General features: G+C 43.3%; 1 protein-coding gene across 1 annotated transcript in view; it reads right to left on the bottom strand.

Annotated features, from left to right (window-relative positions):
- Positions 1-10513: 10513 nt before the first annotated feature.
- LOC311518888 (uncharacterized protein) overlaps positions 10514-20159 on the bottom strand; it is a gene marked incomplete at its 5' end in the record, with an annotated part of 42160 nt that continues 32514 nt past the window's right edge. Inside the window, one exon of the mRNA XM_084624952.1 lies at positions 10514-11769. Coding sequence (XP_084481078.1) covers positions 11751-11769 — 19 coding nt within the window. The 3' untranslated portion in view covers positions 10514-11750. The remainder of the gene's footprint in view (positions 11770-20159) is intronic.

The following is a 20159-nucleotide window of genomic DNA, read 5'->3' as shown; positions in this document are numbered from 1 at the left end:
AGGGCCGGGTTCAATATCTAGGGGTTCCATTCCAATAACACAATGCAAACCGGCTCGAGCCCCCACCCAGTGACCTGGGACAAATATATACCACCCCCGCTGGGCGCCTCCAAGAGGCAATACTTCCCCTCTCGCAAGCACATAGTCTGAGTGTAGCAAAAGTCTTTTAATAACAGAGAGAAACAATGTGGCATTATGTTGGGGAAACACCACCAACAGGATTCATAACACAACCCATGAGCAAAAACAACCCCACCCCAGGCAAATTGGGGCATGCCCTTTTCCCTTTGGTTCTTGAGTCCAGCAACCCCAAATCACCCAAAGTCCCAAAAGTCCAATGCCCCAAAAGTCTCTGTCCCTGGTCAGGGCAGCCCCAGAGTTCGAAAGTTTATCGGCGGAGCTTTACCTCCCAGCCTGGGTGGAAATGGGACGGGGGTAAGAGGCACCTTACGTGATCTGAAGCTGACCGCCCCATAGCTCCATAGCGGCGCTCCGCTCCGCCAGCCGCCCCATAAAACTCCTTCGCGCAGCTGCACTCCACTCCACCAGCCGCCCCACGAACTCCTTCGCTCAGCTGCGCTCCGCTCCGCCAGCCGCCCCACGAACTCCTTCACTCAGCTCCACGGCCCACAAGCAGCTCCTGCCATCCACACACTGCTCCGCGTCGAACTGCTTCACCAGCCGTCCCGCAAACTGCTCCACAATATATCTTCAGGCTCCCCCACTACTTAACACAACACTCAGTGATTTCAGCTCTTAGGTGAATTCAGCTTATAGTAGGGGAGCCCCAGTGCTGGTGCACTGTCAGCCCAAAGTGAGCTCAGCAGCCTATAACGAGACTTCTAATGAAATCAAAATTAGCTCTGATATTCCACAGTGGAGAGAGGAGGAAGTGCAATCAGCATGTAAGGCCCTCACCAAGGGGCCCATGCCACCAAGTATTAATACTTGTCCCCAGCCTCTCTCCATTCACACAGTTTTGGAACCCATGACCCTTGCCTAGCGAGTGCTACTTAGTTGATGGTGAATCCCTCCATCATAACAAAAGGCCACGTACAGTTCCAAGCACAGTTCCCATAATCAGGGTAATAACAATTTATTCTTCCTGCCCCAATAACAGAGACACTGGGGATCCCACAGCAGCCAAAGTGACCATTTGGGCAGCTATGGTCTCATTCTAGGCGTGGTGGGTGTGCCTATGCAAATGAGATCGGCCCCTGAAGTTCTTTTCCACAACTTGCCACACCTCACCACCAGATGTCAGGGTGGAGCTCATCCTGACACTGCTTACAAGTATAATACTACTGAGATGCCAATACAAAATAATTCTATGTAACTAAGTATATATAACATGTACAATCCATGCAGAAAACTAGTGTCCAAGGAACTGAAAGAGATAATTGCAGGTATCACAAGCCGGCATATAATATGTGGAGATCTAAACAGCCATAACGGATTGTGGGGTGGTAGGAAAATTAATAATAATGGAAAATGTCCAGAACAATTCCTTGATAAAAATAACTTAGTAATTCTGAATGATGGAGCACCTACCAGGTTTAATGCAGCTGATGGAAGTTTCTCCTGTCTAGACCTGGGAATAGCAAGCAAATGTAGCTGGGAAATCTCTAAAGAGGAGGGAATGGGAAAGGACACTTCCCAATGCTCATTATATGTCAAGCAAAGGGTAATATTGAAGACACTGTCTCCCTACCTGGGATCTAAAAAAAGCTGTTTGGGAACTCTTTACAAACAAAAAGTTTGGAATATGTAAATGAGGGCACTGAGGAGTTCTGTAGTAATATTACAAAGTGAATTATAAACGTGGCAAGCCTAGCTATACCTAGGATACTGACTTATCCTAAAGATAGGAGATGTGTACCATGATGGAATATGTGTGTAAAATAGCAACTAAAGAAAGGAATAAGACATATAAGCAAGCAAAAAATATGATGAATAATGAGGACTTAGTGGAATATAAAAGTAGTAAGGCAGTTGGTCAAAGAACTATAAACAGGGTAAAAAGAAAAAGCTAGAGAAAATACTGTGGAAGAATTAATGTAGATTGGAGGTGTATAGGTGACTAGGAAAACGAATGACATATGGCGTAAGAGCTTTATCGTGGAAGGCCATGGAGAAAGATGCTTCAATGTAAGAAGTGGAAACTCTGGCAGAAATGTCTGAGAATTAATAATGATGAGAATCGGAGTATAGAGATCCGTGAGAGGAAAAGAAAATCCAGTGAGGAAAACTGAGATATTGGAGAGGTGGGAGGAAGATGGGGAAACTATTTTAAATGAAAACTGTGGTATGAGGGACCTTCACAAAGCTATAATAAAGAGCAAAAATTCTGCTCCCGGCAAGTGAGGTGTAAAGCTTTGAAATGCTTTAACTCCTAGCCAAAGGGAGGCTGAGGGTGGTACTAATATTGTACAATAGCATATAGGGGGAAAAGGTGAGATGCCAATGGGCTGGAAGCATGTGGAGATTGTTCCAGTAAGGAAACCAAGCAAGCTGTGATCAAGAATTGATGCATGTAGGCCAATTGCCCTTATAGCATGCCTGATAAATGAAGTGGGTGGGGGGAGCTCCCTTTTATGGACACCCAGACAGTCAGTAGCTAGAAAATCCCTCTTGGTAGCTATTCTCTACTTGCTTTACCTGTAAAGGGTTAAAAAGTCTGACTGCATGCATAGGTAAAAGGAAGTGAGTGGGTACCTGGCCAAAAGAGCTAATCGGAAGGCTAGAACTTTTTAAAATTGAAACAAAACTCCCCTTTAGTCTGTCTGTGGTTGCTCTCTCCAGAAAGGAGACCCAGAGCAGCAGTGCTGTAAGAAACTTGTGCCAGGTATGAAAAATGATCAAATCATACCTAGAAACCACTCATTTGAAACCACAGATATGTAAGTAGATCAGGAAATGTCTAGGAAGACGCGATTAGGTTTATCTCTTTTTATTTCTTGTGGACTCCTCTGTGCTAACCCCAGGTGCTTTTGTTTTGCTTGTAACCTTTAAGCTGGAAAGTTGTTTTGATGCTTAATCCTTATGATTAAATCTTTTTTTTAAATCTAGCAATAGTCTGAGTTCTTAGATGTATTTTCTTTCTTTTTGTTTTTAATAAAATTTACATTTTTTTTTAAGAACAGGATTGGATTTTGTGTCCTAAGAGGTTTGTGCACATTGTTTAATTAACTGGTGGCAACAGCTGATTTTCTTTGTTTTCTTTCTCAGCTCTTCACCTTCGGGGAGGGAGGAAGGGGCTTGAGGTTACTCTACAGGAAGGAATTCCCAAGTGCTCTTTCCTGGGTTCTCAAAGGGGTGGGGTGGGGGTTACACTTGGGTGGTGGCAGCCACTAGCAATCCAAAGTCAGAGAAAAGCTGTATCCTTGGAAGTTTAATATGAGCCTGGAGTGGCCAGTATTAATTTTTAGAATCCTTGCAGGCCCCCATCTTCTGCACTCAAAGTGTCAGAGGAGAATCAGCCTTGACAGCATGTGTGGATAAAGCCATGGGGAAAATGGTAACTGAGAGATGGGTTTCATACTTAGAGAGAATTAGATTCAGCATGCAGAGTATGTTGAGGAGGAGCGTGATCATATTGTAAAGATAGCAATGGAAGCAAACACACACACACAAAAAGAAAACTAAGGAATTTATGATAGTAGCTTTTCTGGATATTCAAAAGCTTATGTATGATATGAAAAGAGGGCTTAGGAATAAAAGGAAGAATGTATAGGTGGATAAGGGATTCCTTAAGTAAAAGAATTATGTAGGTCAGAATAAGGAAAGCCTACAACAGTGTTTATATACACTTATAAAGGGAACCCCAAAGGGAAGTGTCTTCAGTACTACCTTATTCAGGGTCATGATAAATGATTTTCCAAAGGATGATGAATGCAGGAATGGGGATCACTTTATTTGCGGATGACTGTGTCATATGGGCCAAAACACAAATGCTGAAATAGCTGCTAAAAGAGTATCATAGAAGATTAGGGTTGGAAGAGACCTCAGGAGGTCATCCAGTCCGAGCCCCTGCTCAAAGCAGGACTAACACCAACTAAATCATCCTAGCCAGGGCTTTGTCAAACTGGGCCTTAAAAACCTCTAAGGATGGAGAGTCTACCACCTCCCTAGGTAACCCATTCCAGTGCTTCACCACCCTCCTAGTGAAATAGTGTTTCCTAATATTTAACAGGTTTCAGAGTAACAGCCGTGTTAGTCTGTATTCACAAAAAGAAAAGGAGTACTTGTGGCACCTTAGAGACTAACCAATTTATTAGAGCATAAGCTGCTCTAATAAATTGGTTAGTCTCTAAGGTGCCACAAGTACTCCTTTTCTTTTTGCTAATATTTAACCTCCCCCACTGCAACTTGAGACCATTGCTCCTTGTTCTGTTATCTGCCACCACTGAGAACAGCCTCTCTCCATCCTCTTTGGAACCCCCCTTCAGTTAGTTGAAGGCTACTATCAAATCCCCCCTCACTCTTCTCTTTTGCAGACTAAACAAGCCCAGTTCCCTCAGCCTCTCCTGGTAAGTCATGGGCCCCAGCCCCATAATCATTTTTGTTGCCCTCTGCTGGACTCGCTCCAATATGTCAATGTCCCTTCTGTAGTGGGGGGACCAAAACTGGATACAATACTCCAGGGGTGGCCTCACCTGTGCCAAATAGAGGGTAGTAATCACTTCCCTCAATCTGCTGGCAATGCTCCTACAAATACAGCCCAATATGCCGTTGGCCTTCTTGGCAACAAGGACACACTGCTGACTCATATCCAGCTTCTCATCCACTGTAATCCCCAGGTCCTTTTCTGCAGAACTGCTGCTTAGCCAGTCGGTCCCCAGCCTGTAGGAAGGGATTCTTCCTTCCTAAGTGCAGCACTCTGCAATTGTCCTTGTTGAACCTCATCAGATTTCTTTTGGCCCAGTCCTCCAATTTGTCTAAGTCACTCTGGACCTTATCCCTACCCTCCAGCGTATCTACCTCTCTCTCAATTTTAGTGTCATCTGCGAACTTGCTGAGGGTGCAATTCATCTCATCATCCAGATAATTAATAAAGATGTTGAACAAAACTGGCCCCAGGACCAACCCCTGGGGTACTCTGCTTGATACCGGCTACCAACTGACATCAAGCCATTGATCACTACCCGCTGAGCCCAACAATCTAGCCAGCTTTCTATCAACCTTATAGTCCATTCATCCATTCCATACTTCTTTAACTTGCTGGCAAGAATACTGTGAAGCTCTAAGGAGTTGTGTGTAATGAGGAAAATTAGGGGCTTTAAAGTCTCAATTGACAAAACTAAGGGAATGATGTTCACAAAAAAGAAAATTTTAAAAAAATTATAAATTGTATCCAAATGGACTGCAAATAAGTAGTTAAAAGCTTCAAATGTTTAGGTGTTTGACATTTGGAAGAATCACACTGAAAATATTAGAGAAAAGAAAAGACAGAATGAACTTACTTTAAAATGACAGGTTTCAGAGTAGCAGCCGTGTTAGTCTGTAGTCACAAAAAGAAAATGAAGGACGATGAAGTGAGCTGTAGCTCACGAAAGCTTATGCTCAAATAAATTGGTTAGTCGCTAAGGTGCCACAAGTCCTCCTTTTCTTTTTACTTTAAAAGTATTTCTAGAACTCCTTGGGGTATGGCTAAGAAAGCAGTGGTAATGCTATACAGAAGATTAACAAGACCAGTTATTGAGTATGGTGGCCAGGCTTTCAGTTGTCAATCAAAAACAAATTTGAGAAAGCTTGACTCAATCCACACACAGTTGTTGTGAATTGGATGTGATGCCTTCATCGGGGCTTTGGAGCAGAGCCTGGAGCTGGAGCGTGGAGCAGCTCTGGAGCAGTGGAGCTACAGGTTTTTGTGCGGCTCCAAAGCCCTGGCCTTCCTCGTAATACTTGCTGTGTATACTGCAGATAACTGCAGGTGAAATGCCTTTTTAGACTTAACCTTTTGGGTTAAAGACACTTGAAACAGTGAAGATGGAAATACTAAGCTAACATATAATGAATGCTGGGAATTAAGTGCTCAACATGTAGCACCAAAAACGCAAAATGCCTCATGTAAGGAGGGTTAAACATGGACAAAGGATCTTAGTGGGGAAAGAAAACCTAAGAGGTTAAAATCCATACCTTTGGAAAAATGCATCATCATTGGAAAAATATACCGTCTGAGGTAGACATGGAATTGTATAATGAAATTAAAAGAAGAAAAGGAGTATTTAAAAGTGCAAGATATAGCAAACCAATATGTTTGTGATAAGTGGGAATGCCAAATGTATACCGACAGCTCCAAAGATGTAAGAACAGGAAGAGTGGGAACATCATTTTGTGTTCCTTTGCTTGGAATCAAGAAAGGTGTAAGGCTATCAAATTCTGTAGCCATTTTGATGGCTGAATTGGCAGGGATAATGCTGGCATTTAATTGGGTCACAGATGTGCACCCAGCCGCTGTGGTCATCCTGTTTGATTCCTTATCAGGACTGCTTGCAATCAGAAATGGCACTTCAGATAGCAGACATGATATACTTAATGACATATTACCGATAACAGAATAGATGCAGCTGGTCATAATCACAGTAATAACATGGATCCCAGTGTACGTAGCAGTAATACGCAATGAGTTGGGAGATAAAGTGGCAAAAAATGCTGTGAAAGCAAGTTGATTTAGAAATCCCTTTAAGTAAACTGTAGCTTAAATTAAAAATTTAAATTAAAAATCAGTATAGAGGAATGGCAGGAACTATGGGCAAAAGAAATGAAGAGGAAAAGATTCCATGAAATTGCTGATATACTCCACACCCTCAGCGAGAGAGTGAAGTGGTTCTACTTAGAATTTTTACTGTCCATTGTGGCTTAAATAGTAATTTGTTTCTAATAAACATAAAGATGGGTTATGTGAGACACGCAAGGTCCAGGAAACAGTTGATCATTTCCTGTAGGAGTGTAAAGAGTGTTCCATTGAAAGGGGATATTTATGAAAAAATGTAGAGGCCTTAAAGTATCAGAATTTTCACTGCAACAGCTAGTAAGAGCATCAGGACAATGGGGCACTAGGGGGAAAAAACAATATAGCAATTCTTTCAGAATACTGGGAGAGGAAAAAGGCTTAATTCTTGAATTAGCTGTGGTGTCCAGTGCTTGGTGGGCATAGACTCAGCAAGTGAGTCTGTTTCTCCAGAAAACGCAAAAAGAAGAAGAAAAGGAGTACTTGTGGCACCGCGCATCCGATGAAGTGAGCTGTAGCTCACGAAAGCTCACGCTCAAATAAATTGGTTAGTCGCTAAGGTGCCACAAGTTCTCCTTTTCTTTTTGCGAATACCGACTAACACGGCTGTTACTCTGAAACCTGTCAAAAAAGAAGAAGGCAACTCCTGTAGGGCCCCGAGTCAGCAGGGAAGAAGCTTAGAACAGGAAAGGAAGCTTCAGAGAATAGAGTGAGCAAGAGAAGCTTTCCAGGTAGGGAGGCCTGGGAGACACCCTGGCTATGCAGGGGAGGGTTGGGAGGAGAAGTTGAGGAGAGAGGTAGGAAGTGGCCTGGCCCAGGGAAAACCACAGCATAGGGAGAAGAGCAGACCTAGCTGTTCAGTACAGGGCCCTGGGCTGGAACTCAGACTAGAGGGTAGGACTGGGTTCCCCTACCAACTCCAGGGAAGGGGGATTACAAGCCCATTGTAAAGGTTGTCTAGCCCAGAAAGGGGGCAGCAGACTGAACCAAAGGCTGGCTGAGGAAGAGCCCCAGAGAGGGCGGAAGGATTTTTGTTTCTGTCAAAGACATTTTTGGACTTCTAGTTTGGGACACTGGGATTAAAGATGGTGATGCAGCCAGTGGGCTGGTTATCAAGCAGATAACTGCCACAGCACCAGAGCAGCCGTCAGCGTGGGATGTTAGCCCATCAAGAGAGCTGCGATGCCACACCTGCCCATGAGGGAGCACCAAGCAGTTAGTGAACTCACCCAGTCTTCAATAAAATTCTTTAGTACCTACAACTGTTTCATGCCTTTGGTGTAAGAAGAAAAGGAGGACTTGTGGCACCTTAGAGACTCACAAATTTATTTGAGCAGAAGCTTTCGTGAGCTACAGCTCACTTCATCGGATGCATGCAGTGGAAAATACAGCAGGGGAATTTTATATACACAGAGAACATGAACCAATGGGTGAACCTTGGAGTTCACTGGACCCCAGTGATCCCACACTCTGCTCTGTATGAGGCAACACTGAGCTTCAATATAACCTTAGAAACAGAATAGTCAAAGTAAGATTGTAGTATGGAATAAACAACTTATTCCACAGTATGAGGTTTCCTGTATGCTGTCACTCCAGCAACCTTACAGTTTGGACATTCCTAATGGCTCTATAGCTATAATCCTCCAGCAGGGATGGTTCATAACAGCCCCATTAAAGCCCACGGTTTTCATTGCCATGTCATTTTAGGGTATACTACTGAAATATAAACTTAAACATGTCAGTACTTTGTACAGCATTAGCAATTTTTCATGACTTATATGTCATTATTTAGACTTACAGTTCACTTTCAATAAGTCTCTCCATACATAGTTTATGTAATAACTTAATTTTAAATATGAAATTAGCCTTCATGAATTAGGAGACCCCTCATTTGCCAATCTCTGTGTCATGAGGACTCAAATTGGGATTTTTGAAAGCATCTAAATGACTTAGAAGCACCAATTCTATTGAAAGGCAATGGGACTTGTGCTCTTAAGTCATAGGTATTTTTGAAAAATCTTAGCCACAATCTAACACATGAAGACAGATGCTGTATTGAAAACTAGTCTGTGGTGTTTCCTTAAGTCAAACTCCAATATGATAGGCCAGATCCTCAACCCAGCTAAATTTGCTTTGTGGTTCTCCAGTGTCACAAACCAGACTTAATAGTGGAGTAAGTATCCAGCAGAGGATTTCTCCTTCAGCGGAGAGAAAAGATCTATGTCTAGGAACCCAACAATGATCTCTGCATGGCAATTCAACACTGCCACAATCAACATTATCATCATCACTGTACCCCAGAGTGTACTAGCTGCAAATAAAAATATGGGAGAGGCCGCTGCCCTATAGAATTTACAATCTGAACAAACAGCATATAACCAGAAGAGTAGGAGGAGATGGGAGGCCATGCAAGGTACATTTTTAGGCATGTCTACCAGTTTATTTTACTCTTCTTTGCTCTGCCTGTTGAGCCCACAATCACACAGAAGCTCATTTTGATTTCCCTTACTGCTCTTGACTGCTTGTCTGGTGTGAGTGTTGCTGCAGCTTTCCTTTGCTTTTCATCTCTGGCCAAGCCATTTTGAACTCTCAGTTATTATTTCACTGGCTTTAACGTCTCATGTGTTGATTTTTTTCAATAACAAAGGAAAAGTTAAAAGTGCTGCAGTTGTGCTTAACATGGATTATTGCCAAGAATCTCATGTTCTAGTGGCCATAAGAGTCCCTTTGGGCCTTAAAATCTATGAATCTAAAAGCCCCTTTTATCAGGAAAACTGGTAGCTCTGTCCTTCCCCATCTATTTCTTTTTTAAAAGGTCAAAAGACAAGGAGCAATTGAAGGTGATTCCCTTCTGTTGTTCTAACCATGTTAAAAATGAAGTGAAAGCTTCCAAGAATCACAGCCCTTCATTAGGCCACAAAAAACAGAGCAAAGTACAGCAGGAGATACAGTAGCAGGGAGTTCATTGAGACCACATAATTAAACCCAGAGATATAGGAGATCAAAGAGGAGTTGGGTAAATTAAAGAAAACCACCACACACATGGAATGGATTCATCTCTTGACCCGCTTTCTGTGGATTAGAATGGCAGTCAGATTAAAGATGAATATGGTTTTGGGTAGCTCTGTGAAGTGGGGCACAGGGCCTCTCACCTCTGGTTTGAAGTCAGCCAATGACAATAAAGACTGAAAGTAGTTGCAATCTGACTGGTTGGTGAAATGAGTTGGTGGCTTCAATCCCATTTCTTTCCTAGGGCCTGATCCAGTGCCCATTGAAGTAAATTCACAAGGAGGCCATAGGTGCTGCCATTCATGCTGCACTTCAGCCCCCTAACTTCTAGGCACCCTGCTGCCTAGCAGAATTCACAGTGCTAAGAGTGGCACCCAGGCTCCCTGTACAATGTATGGTGAAATTTAGGTGCCCATAAATGAGATTCACAAAAGCCAGCGGGCTGAACAGGGAGCCACCTAAGCTAGCCAGTACAAAATGCTGAGGAGAGGGGTGTGACCTAAGCTCCCCCCCACCAAGGAGTTAGATGCCTAAATCCAGCCCAGAGGGAGTCACCTATCTCCACCTGGGATTCACAGCAGAGAACCCACTCCTGGAGTTAGGTGCCTAAGACCCATCAGCCCTTTACTCAGGAAAAACCAAGGAGGAGGAAGAGTCTCCCATACCCTGGGTGACTGCTCTAATTCAGGGGTCTCAAACTCAATTTATCTTAGGGCCAGGGCCAGTCCTCAAATCCTCCCAGCGGGCCAATAATGTCACTGAAGATGGTGGTCAGAAAAGAAAACGTTTATATTGTATTTTTTATTTCAAATTTCTTAGAAATAATAAAACTGTCATACAACTTTATACGATTCTTCACCTGCCAGAGAGTTTTAGTGTTTGCCAGACACCTGGCAACGCTTCAGTTCTGTCAGTTGGTTGACGTTTGGCCTCAGTGACTGAGCAGTTGAAACCTTCAGGACTGCAGCAAGGTGGGATTCAGAGAGTTGTGTTCAGTCCACTTTCCCACACTCCACGCTCCGCTGACAGCAGGACCTTGCGGGGCTGGGCCTCCTTGGGCACAAAAGCGGCTGAGGAGGAGGCCTCATGCTGCCCTGGCTGACTTTGCCTGGTGACTAGTGACACGGCTGCCATGGCTGACTCTGCCGGGCAACTAATGAGGCTGCTCCATGGCTGACTCTGCCCGGTGACTAGTGATGGTATCTCTGTCCCTCTCCCGCAGCCAACGGGAGCTGTGGGGGGCGGCAACTGCAGCAGACAGAGCCGGCAGTGTGGCTGCATCTCTCCTGCCTGCTCCCCTCCTGCCCCTCCCCTTCCCCCCTCAGCTGGCAGCCACGAGGGCTGGATGAAAGGAACTTTTTAAAAAGTTTCCATGGGCTGCAGTGTGGAGTTTCTTGGGCCGCAGATGGCCCGCGGGCTGGGACTTTGAGACCCCTGCTCTAATTGCTGAGCCATTGGATATAAAGGGGATGGTGGTACCACCACCACCAGCATTTGGGCAGGGCAATCTGGTAGGCATACTGTGAGGCAGACTCTGAGCATGCCTACCAGCCCATGTCTTACAGGTGAGATAGGTGATGGAATGTATAGTTTGTGAATCCGCTGAGGCTTAGGAGGTGAGCTACGTGCTAAGCTGCTCAGCACTGTTAGGACTTAGGTGGCCAAAACTGGCCTCCTATTTAGAGTGAGATACTTTGCAAGGCATGGTGAGAGCTGGTCTCCCCCAGAGCTTACATGCCACATCTAGAAGTCTCATATTCCAATGTTTGGGGTTTCCCAAAAATGCTAATTCAGTTAGAGGCATTTCAGCAGCAGCCCTAACACATGAGGCAAATAAACAGAGTTCAGAGGAAAATGCATACTAAACTATGTTGCTGTAAATTTTTCTGCATCCTTACTCTACAATCCAAGTTGCTGAATCATCCAGATGAGTTCACAGGGTAGACGTATGTCCATAGTAATTGCATGCTTATGCTTAGCCTTGTTAAGCTCTGTGCCAGTTCAAAAGTCAGTGGCAGTAATGGAACCTGTAACAAAGTGAGATGATTATTTACTCATTTACATATCAATACCCCAAATGCCCTTCAGTTCACAGTTCTGTCATAGGCAGTGCTGATTGTGTCTGAGAACAGAGGGAAAGATCTAAACATGTATGTCTACGCACTCAGCTTTTTTTGAGCCAATTAAAAAAAATCATAGCCCCTTGAATTACCCATAGCACTTGAAAGCCACATCACCACACCTGTAGAAGCTTCAGATGCACTGAACCCTCTGAAGACCTTGCTGCCTCATCACTTTCTTCCCAGCCTCTACATACAATGTGCCCCTTTTCTTCTTTAAAGCAAGAACAGTAAAAACATAAATATGATCAACAATGGTACAAAGTGCCCTCAGCAGTATGGCTTCTGTCTCCACACAAAGCTTTTCTATGTCTCTTGATCTGAGTACAATTACTCTGTGTGTGTAAAATTCAGGAGCATGCTGCATATGAAACTATATTAGTAACTAGCAGAGACACCCATGTAAGTAATGGGAATGTTAAGAATGGGAAAATATTATGAAATTAATATAATGAGTCAATTGCAAAACATTGCAAATCTAAGGAAATTAACTTCCACATGACACTTGGCATGACCTTCAATTCCTAATGGTTTAGGAGGCCCTCCTGTCTGACCAATCATACTAACATTCAGAGCCCTCAGAATATATAGGATAGTGTTATTCAGCCTTTAAAAGCTAGACAGGCACTTCACTTCACTATTGAACAGAGTTTCAGAAATAATCATTCTGCAATGTCCTGAAACTACTTAGTAGGTCAGTGATGTAACATTGCATAAGCACTGTCATAAATATAAAGGGAAGGGTAATCACCTTTCTGTATACAATGCTATAAAATCCCTCCTAGCCAGAGGCAAAACTCTTTCACCTGTAAAGGGTTAAGAAGCTAAGGTAACCTTGCTGGCACCTGACCCAAATGACCAATGAGAGGACAAGATACTTTCAAAGCTGGAGGGGGGGAAACAAAGGGTTTGTCTGTCTGTGTGTTGCTTTTGCTGGGAACAGATCAGGAATGCAGCCTCAGAACTTCTGTTAAGTTAATAAGTAATGTAGCTAGAAATACATTAGATTTCCTTTTGTTTAATGGCTGGTAAAGTAAGCTGTGCTGGATGGAATGCATATTCCTGTTTTTGTGTCTTTTTGTAACTTAAGGTTTTGCTTAGAGGGATTATCTATGTTTTGAATCTGACTACCCTTTAAGGTATTTACCATCCTGATTTTACAGAGGTGATTCTTTTACCTTTTCTTTCATTAAAATTCTTCCTTTAAGAAACTGATTTTTCATTGCTCTTAAGATCCAAGGGTTTGGGTCTGTGTTCACCTGTACAAATTGGTGGGGATTCTTATCAAGCCTTCCCTAGGAAAGGGGGTGTAGGGCTTGGGGAGATATTTTGCGGGAAGACGTCTCCAAGTGGGCTCTTTCCCTGTTCTTTGTTTTAAAACTCTTGGTGGTAGCAGCATAGGGTTCAAGGACAAGGCAAAGTTTGTACCTTGGGGAAGTTTTTAACTTAAAATGGTAAGAATAAGCTTAGGGGGTCTTTCATGCAGGTCCCCACATCTGTACCCTAGAGTTCAGAGTGGGGAAGAACCTTGACAAGCACGACTCAGTCTTCACATATTGATACAGTATCACACTGCAATAGCAGGACATTTCATTGGGATTATTTTGGAGAGCTCTACCACTTTACTGGCCACACTATCACTTCTCTTGCCTTCCTGGCTGCTTGGAGCCACTATAATCCCCCTCAGTACCTCCAGCAGATTCCTTAGCACTTTCTGCATGGTCATGGCTATAGGGTGTGTGCTCCTGCACCACCCTAAATGTAAAGAGCCGAGACCAGACCTATGGATTCCACAAGAGCATCCATCATACAGGGCCCTGAAGAACCACATACAACTCTACATCCATAGGGAGAGGATCACTCTTAAAGGATACTCAACGTTGCCTTTGCACGCAAGACACTTCTTTTAACTTGTGAATGTACTGCCCTACTCTAAGTCTTTGGGTAATTCCTGCACTAACCATGAAACCATATATATGTCAGTTCCTAGAGAGACCATAATTATCTCAGCTGGTGATCCTGGGTTATGTCATTTTACAGTCTTTGGTTTCTGTTATAACTTAAAGAATAATTCATCCTTTCCCATTAGATAACTCTTAAATGTTAACTGCTGGTTTATTAGATTGCTTAGAATTGTTTGCACAGCTGAGCTATGTATCTCAACGGAAGTAAAATAAATACTCTTTCCCTAGGAGAAGTCAGTGACAACCTTTTAGCCCTAGTGATCGGTTTGCTTTGGTTTATATCATTTTAACACTTTCAAGGTTGTTTTCACAAAAAGGGCTAGACACTTGCTTTTTAAAAGGAAAGCTGAGGTTGTTCTTTATATTTCTAATTTATTCAATTCAAGGGTGCCAGTGCTGTCTCTTAATGCCAGGCAGAGGGAATGGGGATCAATAGAAATCAGGGGCTTCTTTTGCTTTTTTACATAAAAATTCATGATACAAAGGATGCAATAAACTAAAGCAGCTGGAAAACCTTTAATCTACAGGGAGGGCATGTTAACGAATGAGACCACGAACAGTTTCAGTTGCTAAAAAATTATATTCTAGACAGTGCAGGTAACTACACCTGTAGATAACTACACTTGCCCAGTGCTTTCCAATTATAAATCCCTCTTTTTAATTGCTCACAACATTCACAAATTTTTAACTGTTCATGCTGAAATTTCCCATGCTGGCTTGCTGTCCAAGGCTGAATTATTTTTTATTTATTCTTAAATATTTTCAGCTAAACCAGTTCAGCCAATTTTCAGAACAAACACTGTGAAAAAATAAGTTCATGTTAAAAAATCCTTACAACCATTTCATTCAGAAGCTCTAGCCTCTCTATGCTTTGGAACAGGGACTTGGAATTTTCCAGGGGGGGCTGACCTGATGTCACAGATGTAATTTTTGCCATCCCTCTGTAAATCTACCCAAATTTGGCCCTGATAAGCCTCCAAAAATTGCAGTTCAAATTTGCTCAATAGAGACTTGTTAGAGTTTGGCAACTAAATTCTCCAGAGATTCTTTGTGCCCTGAATGTGCTCCAGCCCAGGCTGCAGGGGCTGAGCAGAACCTTCCGTGCAATTACTGCCAGGGCTGCTATGGAGCCAAGCACAGGATTTCAGAGCAGGAAGACCATCTCTCCTATACTCTTAATGCTCCCTCTGCTGGCACCCAGGCAGTGAGGAGGAAAAGGAGAAAGCAGCCTGATTTGAAAGCACAGTGGTGATAAAGTGGGCCTGAGGATGGGGATAATGAAGGGAACAGGACCAGCCCTAGACCAAATTGCGTCCAGGTGAGAAGCATCTTCGGTGCCCCCTCCATTTGTTGAACTTTTGAATACCTTACTTTTTATTGCATTTGGAGCCCATTTCACTAATTTCATGCATAATTTGCATGCATGATTTATCCCTGTCATATAAAACAATAAATTTGCATGCTAGGATCTGTAAATCTGTATTTATTCATGCTATATACAAACAAATAAAAAATTATTTCCTTTAAACTTATACAAACTTTTTAATTTTAAAGATAACTGAAATGTACTAACATAAAGAAATTGAACTGTGCACCAATTTATCCGAAAAGCCCCAGAAAGTCAAATTATTTTTTGCAAGGAAGAGGGTAACTGAGATCAGACACTCAAGCATGTTCCTCCAAAGCTGGTTTCTACATTAATGATGAGCTGGTTTTCTGCACCTATGCATTTGTTCAGCTTGACCTTGGACTTGACCTCCATCCATTTGGGTAGGCAGTAAAATGGATATGTGATTTTTTTTTTTTTGTTGCAGAACATCTGCTAAGTTATGCCAGTAATTGTACCCAGAAAGCACAAGCAACGATTTGGCATTCTTGTAAAATATTTTGCAACAAAAACAGAACACTTTGTTGGTTGATTTTGAGTAAACTAGCCAAAGCCAATTCAGTTTCTCACCATCCTCAAGCACTCTTTCACAGGGTGACTTTGAAAAGTGGAGCTTCTGTTCATTTACAGGAAACATCATATCCTCAATTTTGTCCAGCGAACTGAAATTTGTCTGACCAATATCGGCAGAGTTTAGGATCACCGGCCATAAAGCAAGATCTGATGTATCAATTTGTGGTGTGCAACTTTTCTCACTGCTGTTTCTGTCATCATGTGAGGCTGATTTTTCTTTATCGTTTCTCTCCTTTTCATTTGACTCACATTCTTCTTTATCATCACTCTCCTTTACAACACTTTAGCAAAGCTTTTGACACGGTCTCCCACAATATTCTTGTCAGCAAGTTAAAGAAATATGGGCTGGAGGAATGCACTATAAGGTGGGTAGAAAGTTGGCTAGATTGTCGGGCTCAACAGGTAGTGATCAATGGCTCCATGTCTAGTTGGCAGCCGGTGTCAAGTGGAGTGCCCCAGGGGTCGGTCCTGGGGCCGGTTTTGTTCAATATCTTCATAAATGATCTGGAGGATGGTGTGGATTGCACTCTCAGCAAATTTGCGGATGATACTAAACTGGGAGGAGTGGTAGATACGCTGGAGGGCAGGGATAGGATACAGAGGGACCTAGACAAATTGGAGGATTGGGCCAAAAGAAATCTGATGAGGTTCAATAAGGATAAGTGCAGGGTCCTGCACTTAGGACGGAAGAACCCAATGCACAACTACAGACTAGGGACCAAATGGCTAGGCAGCAGTTCTGCGGAAAAGGACCTAGGGGTGACAGTGGACGAGAAGCTGGATATGAGTCAGCAGCGTGCCCTTGTTGCCAAGAAGGCCAATGGCATTTTGGGATGTATAAGTAGGGGCATAGCGAGCAGATCGAGGGACGTGATCGTCCCCCTCTATTCGACATTGATGAGGCCTCATCTGGAGTACTGTGTCCAGCTTTGGGCCCCACACTACAAGAAGGATGTGGATAAATTGGAAAGAGTCCAGCGAAGGGCAACAAAAATGATTAGGGGTCTGGAACACATGAGTTATGAGGAGAGGCTGAGGGAACTGGGATTGTTTAGTCTGCAGAAGAGAAGAATGAGGGGGGATTTGATAGCTGCTTTCAACTACCTGAGAGGTGGTTCCAGAGAGGATGGTTCTAGACTATTCTCAGTGGTAGAAGAGGACAGGACAAGGAGTAATGGTCTCAAGTTGCAGTGGGGGAGGTTTAGGTTGGATATTAGGAAAAACTTTTTCACTAGGAGGGTGGTGAAACACTGGAATGCGTTGCCTAGGGAGGTGGTGGAATCTCCTTCCTTAGAAGTTTTTAAGGTCAGGCTTGACAAAGCCTGGCTGGGATGATTTAATTGGGGATTGGTCCTGCTTTTGAGCAGGGGGTTGGACTAGATGACCTCCTGAGGTCCCTTCCAACCCTGATATTCTATGATTCTATGAAAACTGGACGATTCTACATCGCTTTCCTCACGTTTCCATTCCTTATCTTCAGGTAAATCTGCTAATTCCTTAGTAATAGGATTTCCATCATTTATGTTTTGCTCCTCAATTTCTTCTGCACTGGGACAATCGCTACTGCCTAAAGCCTGGTCTGTGTATTCTGTTTCAGATAGTTTCCCATCAAATTTGCCCCTTACTGAAAACTGGATTGCTACTGAGCTTTTTGCTTCCTATTCTGAGCTCCTGAAAGCTTCTTTGGGGGCATCTTTTATTTTCTGTGGGGGAAAACAGACAGTATTAGGGAGAGGAAAAGTCTATGTGCTGCAGTTTTAGAAAGTCATCAAACATTATGTGTTAAGCATGGCAAAAGAATAAACAGTATTTCTTTTATGTTGTGTAGATAGGGGTTCAATAGATATCTCTGGTGTCTCATTAAAGATGTCCTTTATCAGTCGCTACTTACACTCTTCAGGTCTTAAAACACAAGTACACTTTCACAATTACACAATAAAACAAGGTTCACGATATCACAGCTGGGCTCTCACTTCACTTCACTTCATTCTTATAGCTCATTGACTGACTGGCAATGCGCTGCCCCTTATATACCTGTGAGGCCATGGCTGACAACATTCTAGGAGGTTTGAGGAAAATGTAGTGCTCAGAAAAAATCTGAAGGTTCCACGAGGTTCTACAATGGTCCAGAACATTCTAGGAGGTTAGTGAAAAATGAATCCACATACGTAATACCTGAAACATTTTACTTCAAACATTCTATTTTCCCTTTTGACGCTAACAATAAAAACAGCACCCCAAACCCAGCACCCCCCCAAGCCTGGCACCACAGGTGGTCGCCTGGATCGCCTGCCCCTAAATCAGCCCTGGAGGGGAAGATTGTGTCCAGAACTTGGTAGGACTGGGAGATAGGGCCGTGGAACCAAGCTGGGATGAAGGTGGGGAAATGGGATGTGGATCCAAGGGGATGCTGGGCCGTGGAGCTGAAGGGGTGTGCATGGGAGAGCCTGTGATTGGGACAAGGACCCAGTTAGGGGTGAGGGGAGAGACTGGGACAGGCTGGAGGGGCTAGGCAAAAGGGTCAGGTTTGGCTGTGGCAGGAACAGAAGGGTCTGTGAGGACTAGATACATCTCCTCAGAACCCAAAATAGAATCCAGGATTCCTGAGTTTCAACATTGATCTGCTGGCAGCAAACAACTGTGAAATCCACTGGAAAATGTGTGCCTCATCCCCCGCCCTGTCTAGTGGCTGATCCACACAGAGGATAACAGCCCATTACTGCTATGAATTACTCTATTACCACAGGTGGCCACCACTTGTATATTTCCATAAGTGCTGAGCACTCACAACTGCAAATGAAATCAACTGGAGCTATGCTTTGACCATAAAACATGCTATCAAAATGCTAAGTACTCTGAAAAATCAGGCCTTGGAATCTCAAATTGGGCACCTGAGATTAGTGGACATCTTTGACAATTTTGGCCTTAAGGGCTCTGGGCTTCAGTTCTCATCTGTAAAATGGTGATAATACCATCACCTAATCTCACAGGGTTGTTGTGAAGAGAAAGTAGTTACTGTCTGTGATGCACTCAGATACCATAAGGACAGGTTTCAGAGTAGCAGCCGTGTTAGTCTGTGTTCGCAAAAAGAAAAGGAGTACTTGTGGCACCTTGGAGACCATAAACACCCAGGAGGAAATTAATATTGCTTTATTCAGTGCAGGGTTTGTATGGTATGCAATAAATAGGCCCAGGGCCACACACTGAATGAGGACAATAAAAAGAAATATTGAATAACTACCAATTCACTGAATGAGGCTGGGATCCTGAATGAAGCTGAATGAGGCTGGGGCAAAAACTAGTCCCCCTGCCCCGGCTGTTACCCAGCTCTGTCTCTTGTCCCCTCTGCATTCAAATCTCCACACTGCCTGTGCCCGATAGGGGGATCACAGAGAGCACAGCAGAAAGTAAATAAAAGCAGGCTCTTGAATTCAAATAGAAATATAACAAAAGGAGAAGCTGTAACTCATCTTAGCAAGGCAGGTGTGTGTCTGAGAGAGTGGGAGGAAAAGCTTCTAAAGTGGAGTCATGAAACAGGAGAAAATGGAGATGAAATCATTTAAAATGAGATTGGGAAAGCCCTGGAAAATATGCTGTAGGAGACAATCATGTATTGGCTGGGGGAGGGGTTGCACAACTGGACATAATAGACAAACATTTCAGCAGGCATCTCCAAATGCAGTGGCAAAATGTGTAGGTACTTCCATTTGCCTATGCTTTGTGCTTGCAAATTTAGGTTTTTGGGTGTGCAGATTGTGGCAACTGTAATTTTGTGGCAAAAATAATTTTGCAGACACATTTGCTGACCCCTACTAAAAATTTCCTGTTTGGTTCTTGTCCAGTGCTTTTCTAGCATCTGTAGGCTGCTGATGTTATTCTATAATCCTGATCAGATGCTTTCTAAAAAGGTTTATATAATTCAGAGACACATAGGTCCCAGTTCTGCTCTCAGTTACACCAGTGTAGTTAAATGTTGTTACCCCAGGTTGACAGCAGTATAAAATGAGATCAGACTCTGGCCTGAACAGTGACCAACTTCTGCTCCCATCCCCACAGACTGAGCCCCCTCCCACTGCAGTCAGGCAACAGGCGGATCGTCCTGGGATTCTAATCCAGATGGTGATCTCTAACCTGGCTCTTGATATGGCGTACAGAGGAAGAACTGTTCCCTGTTTATAGAAACTGTAAATGCATTTTTCCAAAAGGAGCCCCTCCTTAGTCTCCTTTTCTCTTTTCATCTCTTTCTCAGTCAGTGCTACACCAAGACCACCTCAGTCAGGCAGAGAAACTGCTCCTGAGAAAAGAAAAGAAAAGAAAAGAAAAGAAAAGAAAAGAAGTACTTTTGGCTGTAGCTCACGAAAGCTTACACTCAA

Source organism: Lepidochelys olivacea (assembly GCF_965140295.1).
Source record: "Lepidochelys olivacea isolate rLepOli2 genome assembly, chromosome: 3".
Taxonomy (NCBI): Eukaryota; Metazoa; Chordata; order Testudines; family Cheloniidae; genus Lepidochelys; species Lepidochelys olivacea.
The sequence above is the reverse complement of the archived record's forward strand: the minus strand, read 5'-3'. Positions and strand labels throughout refer to the sequence as shown.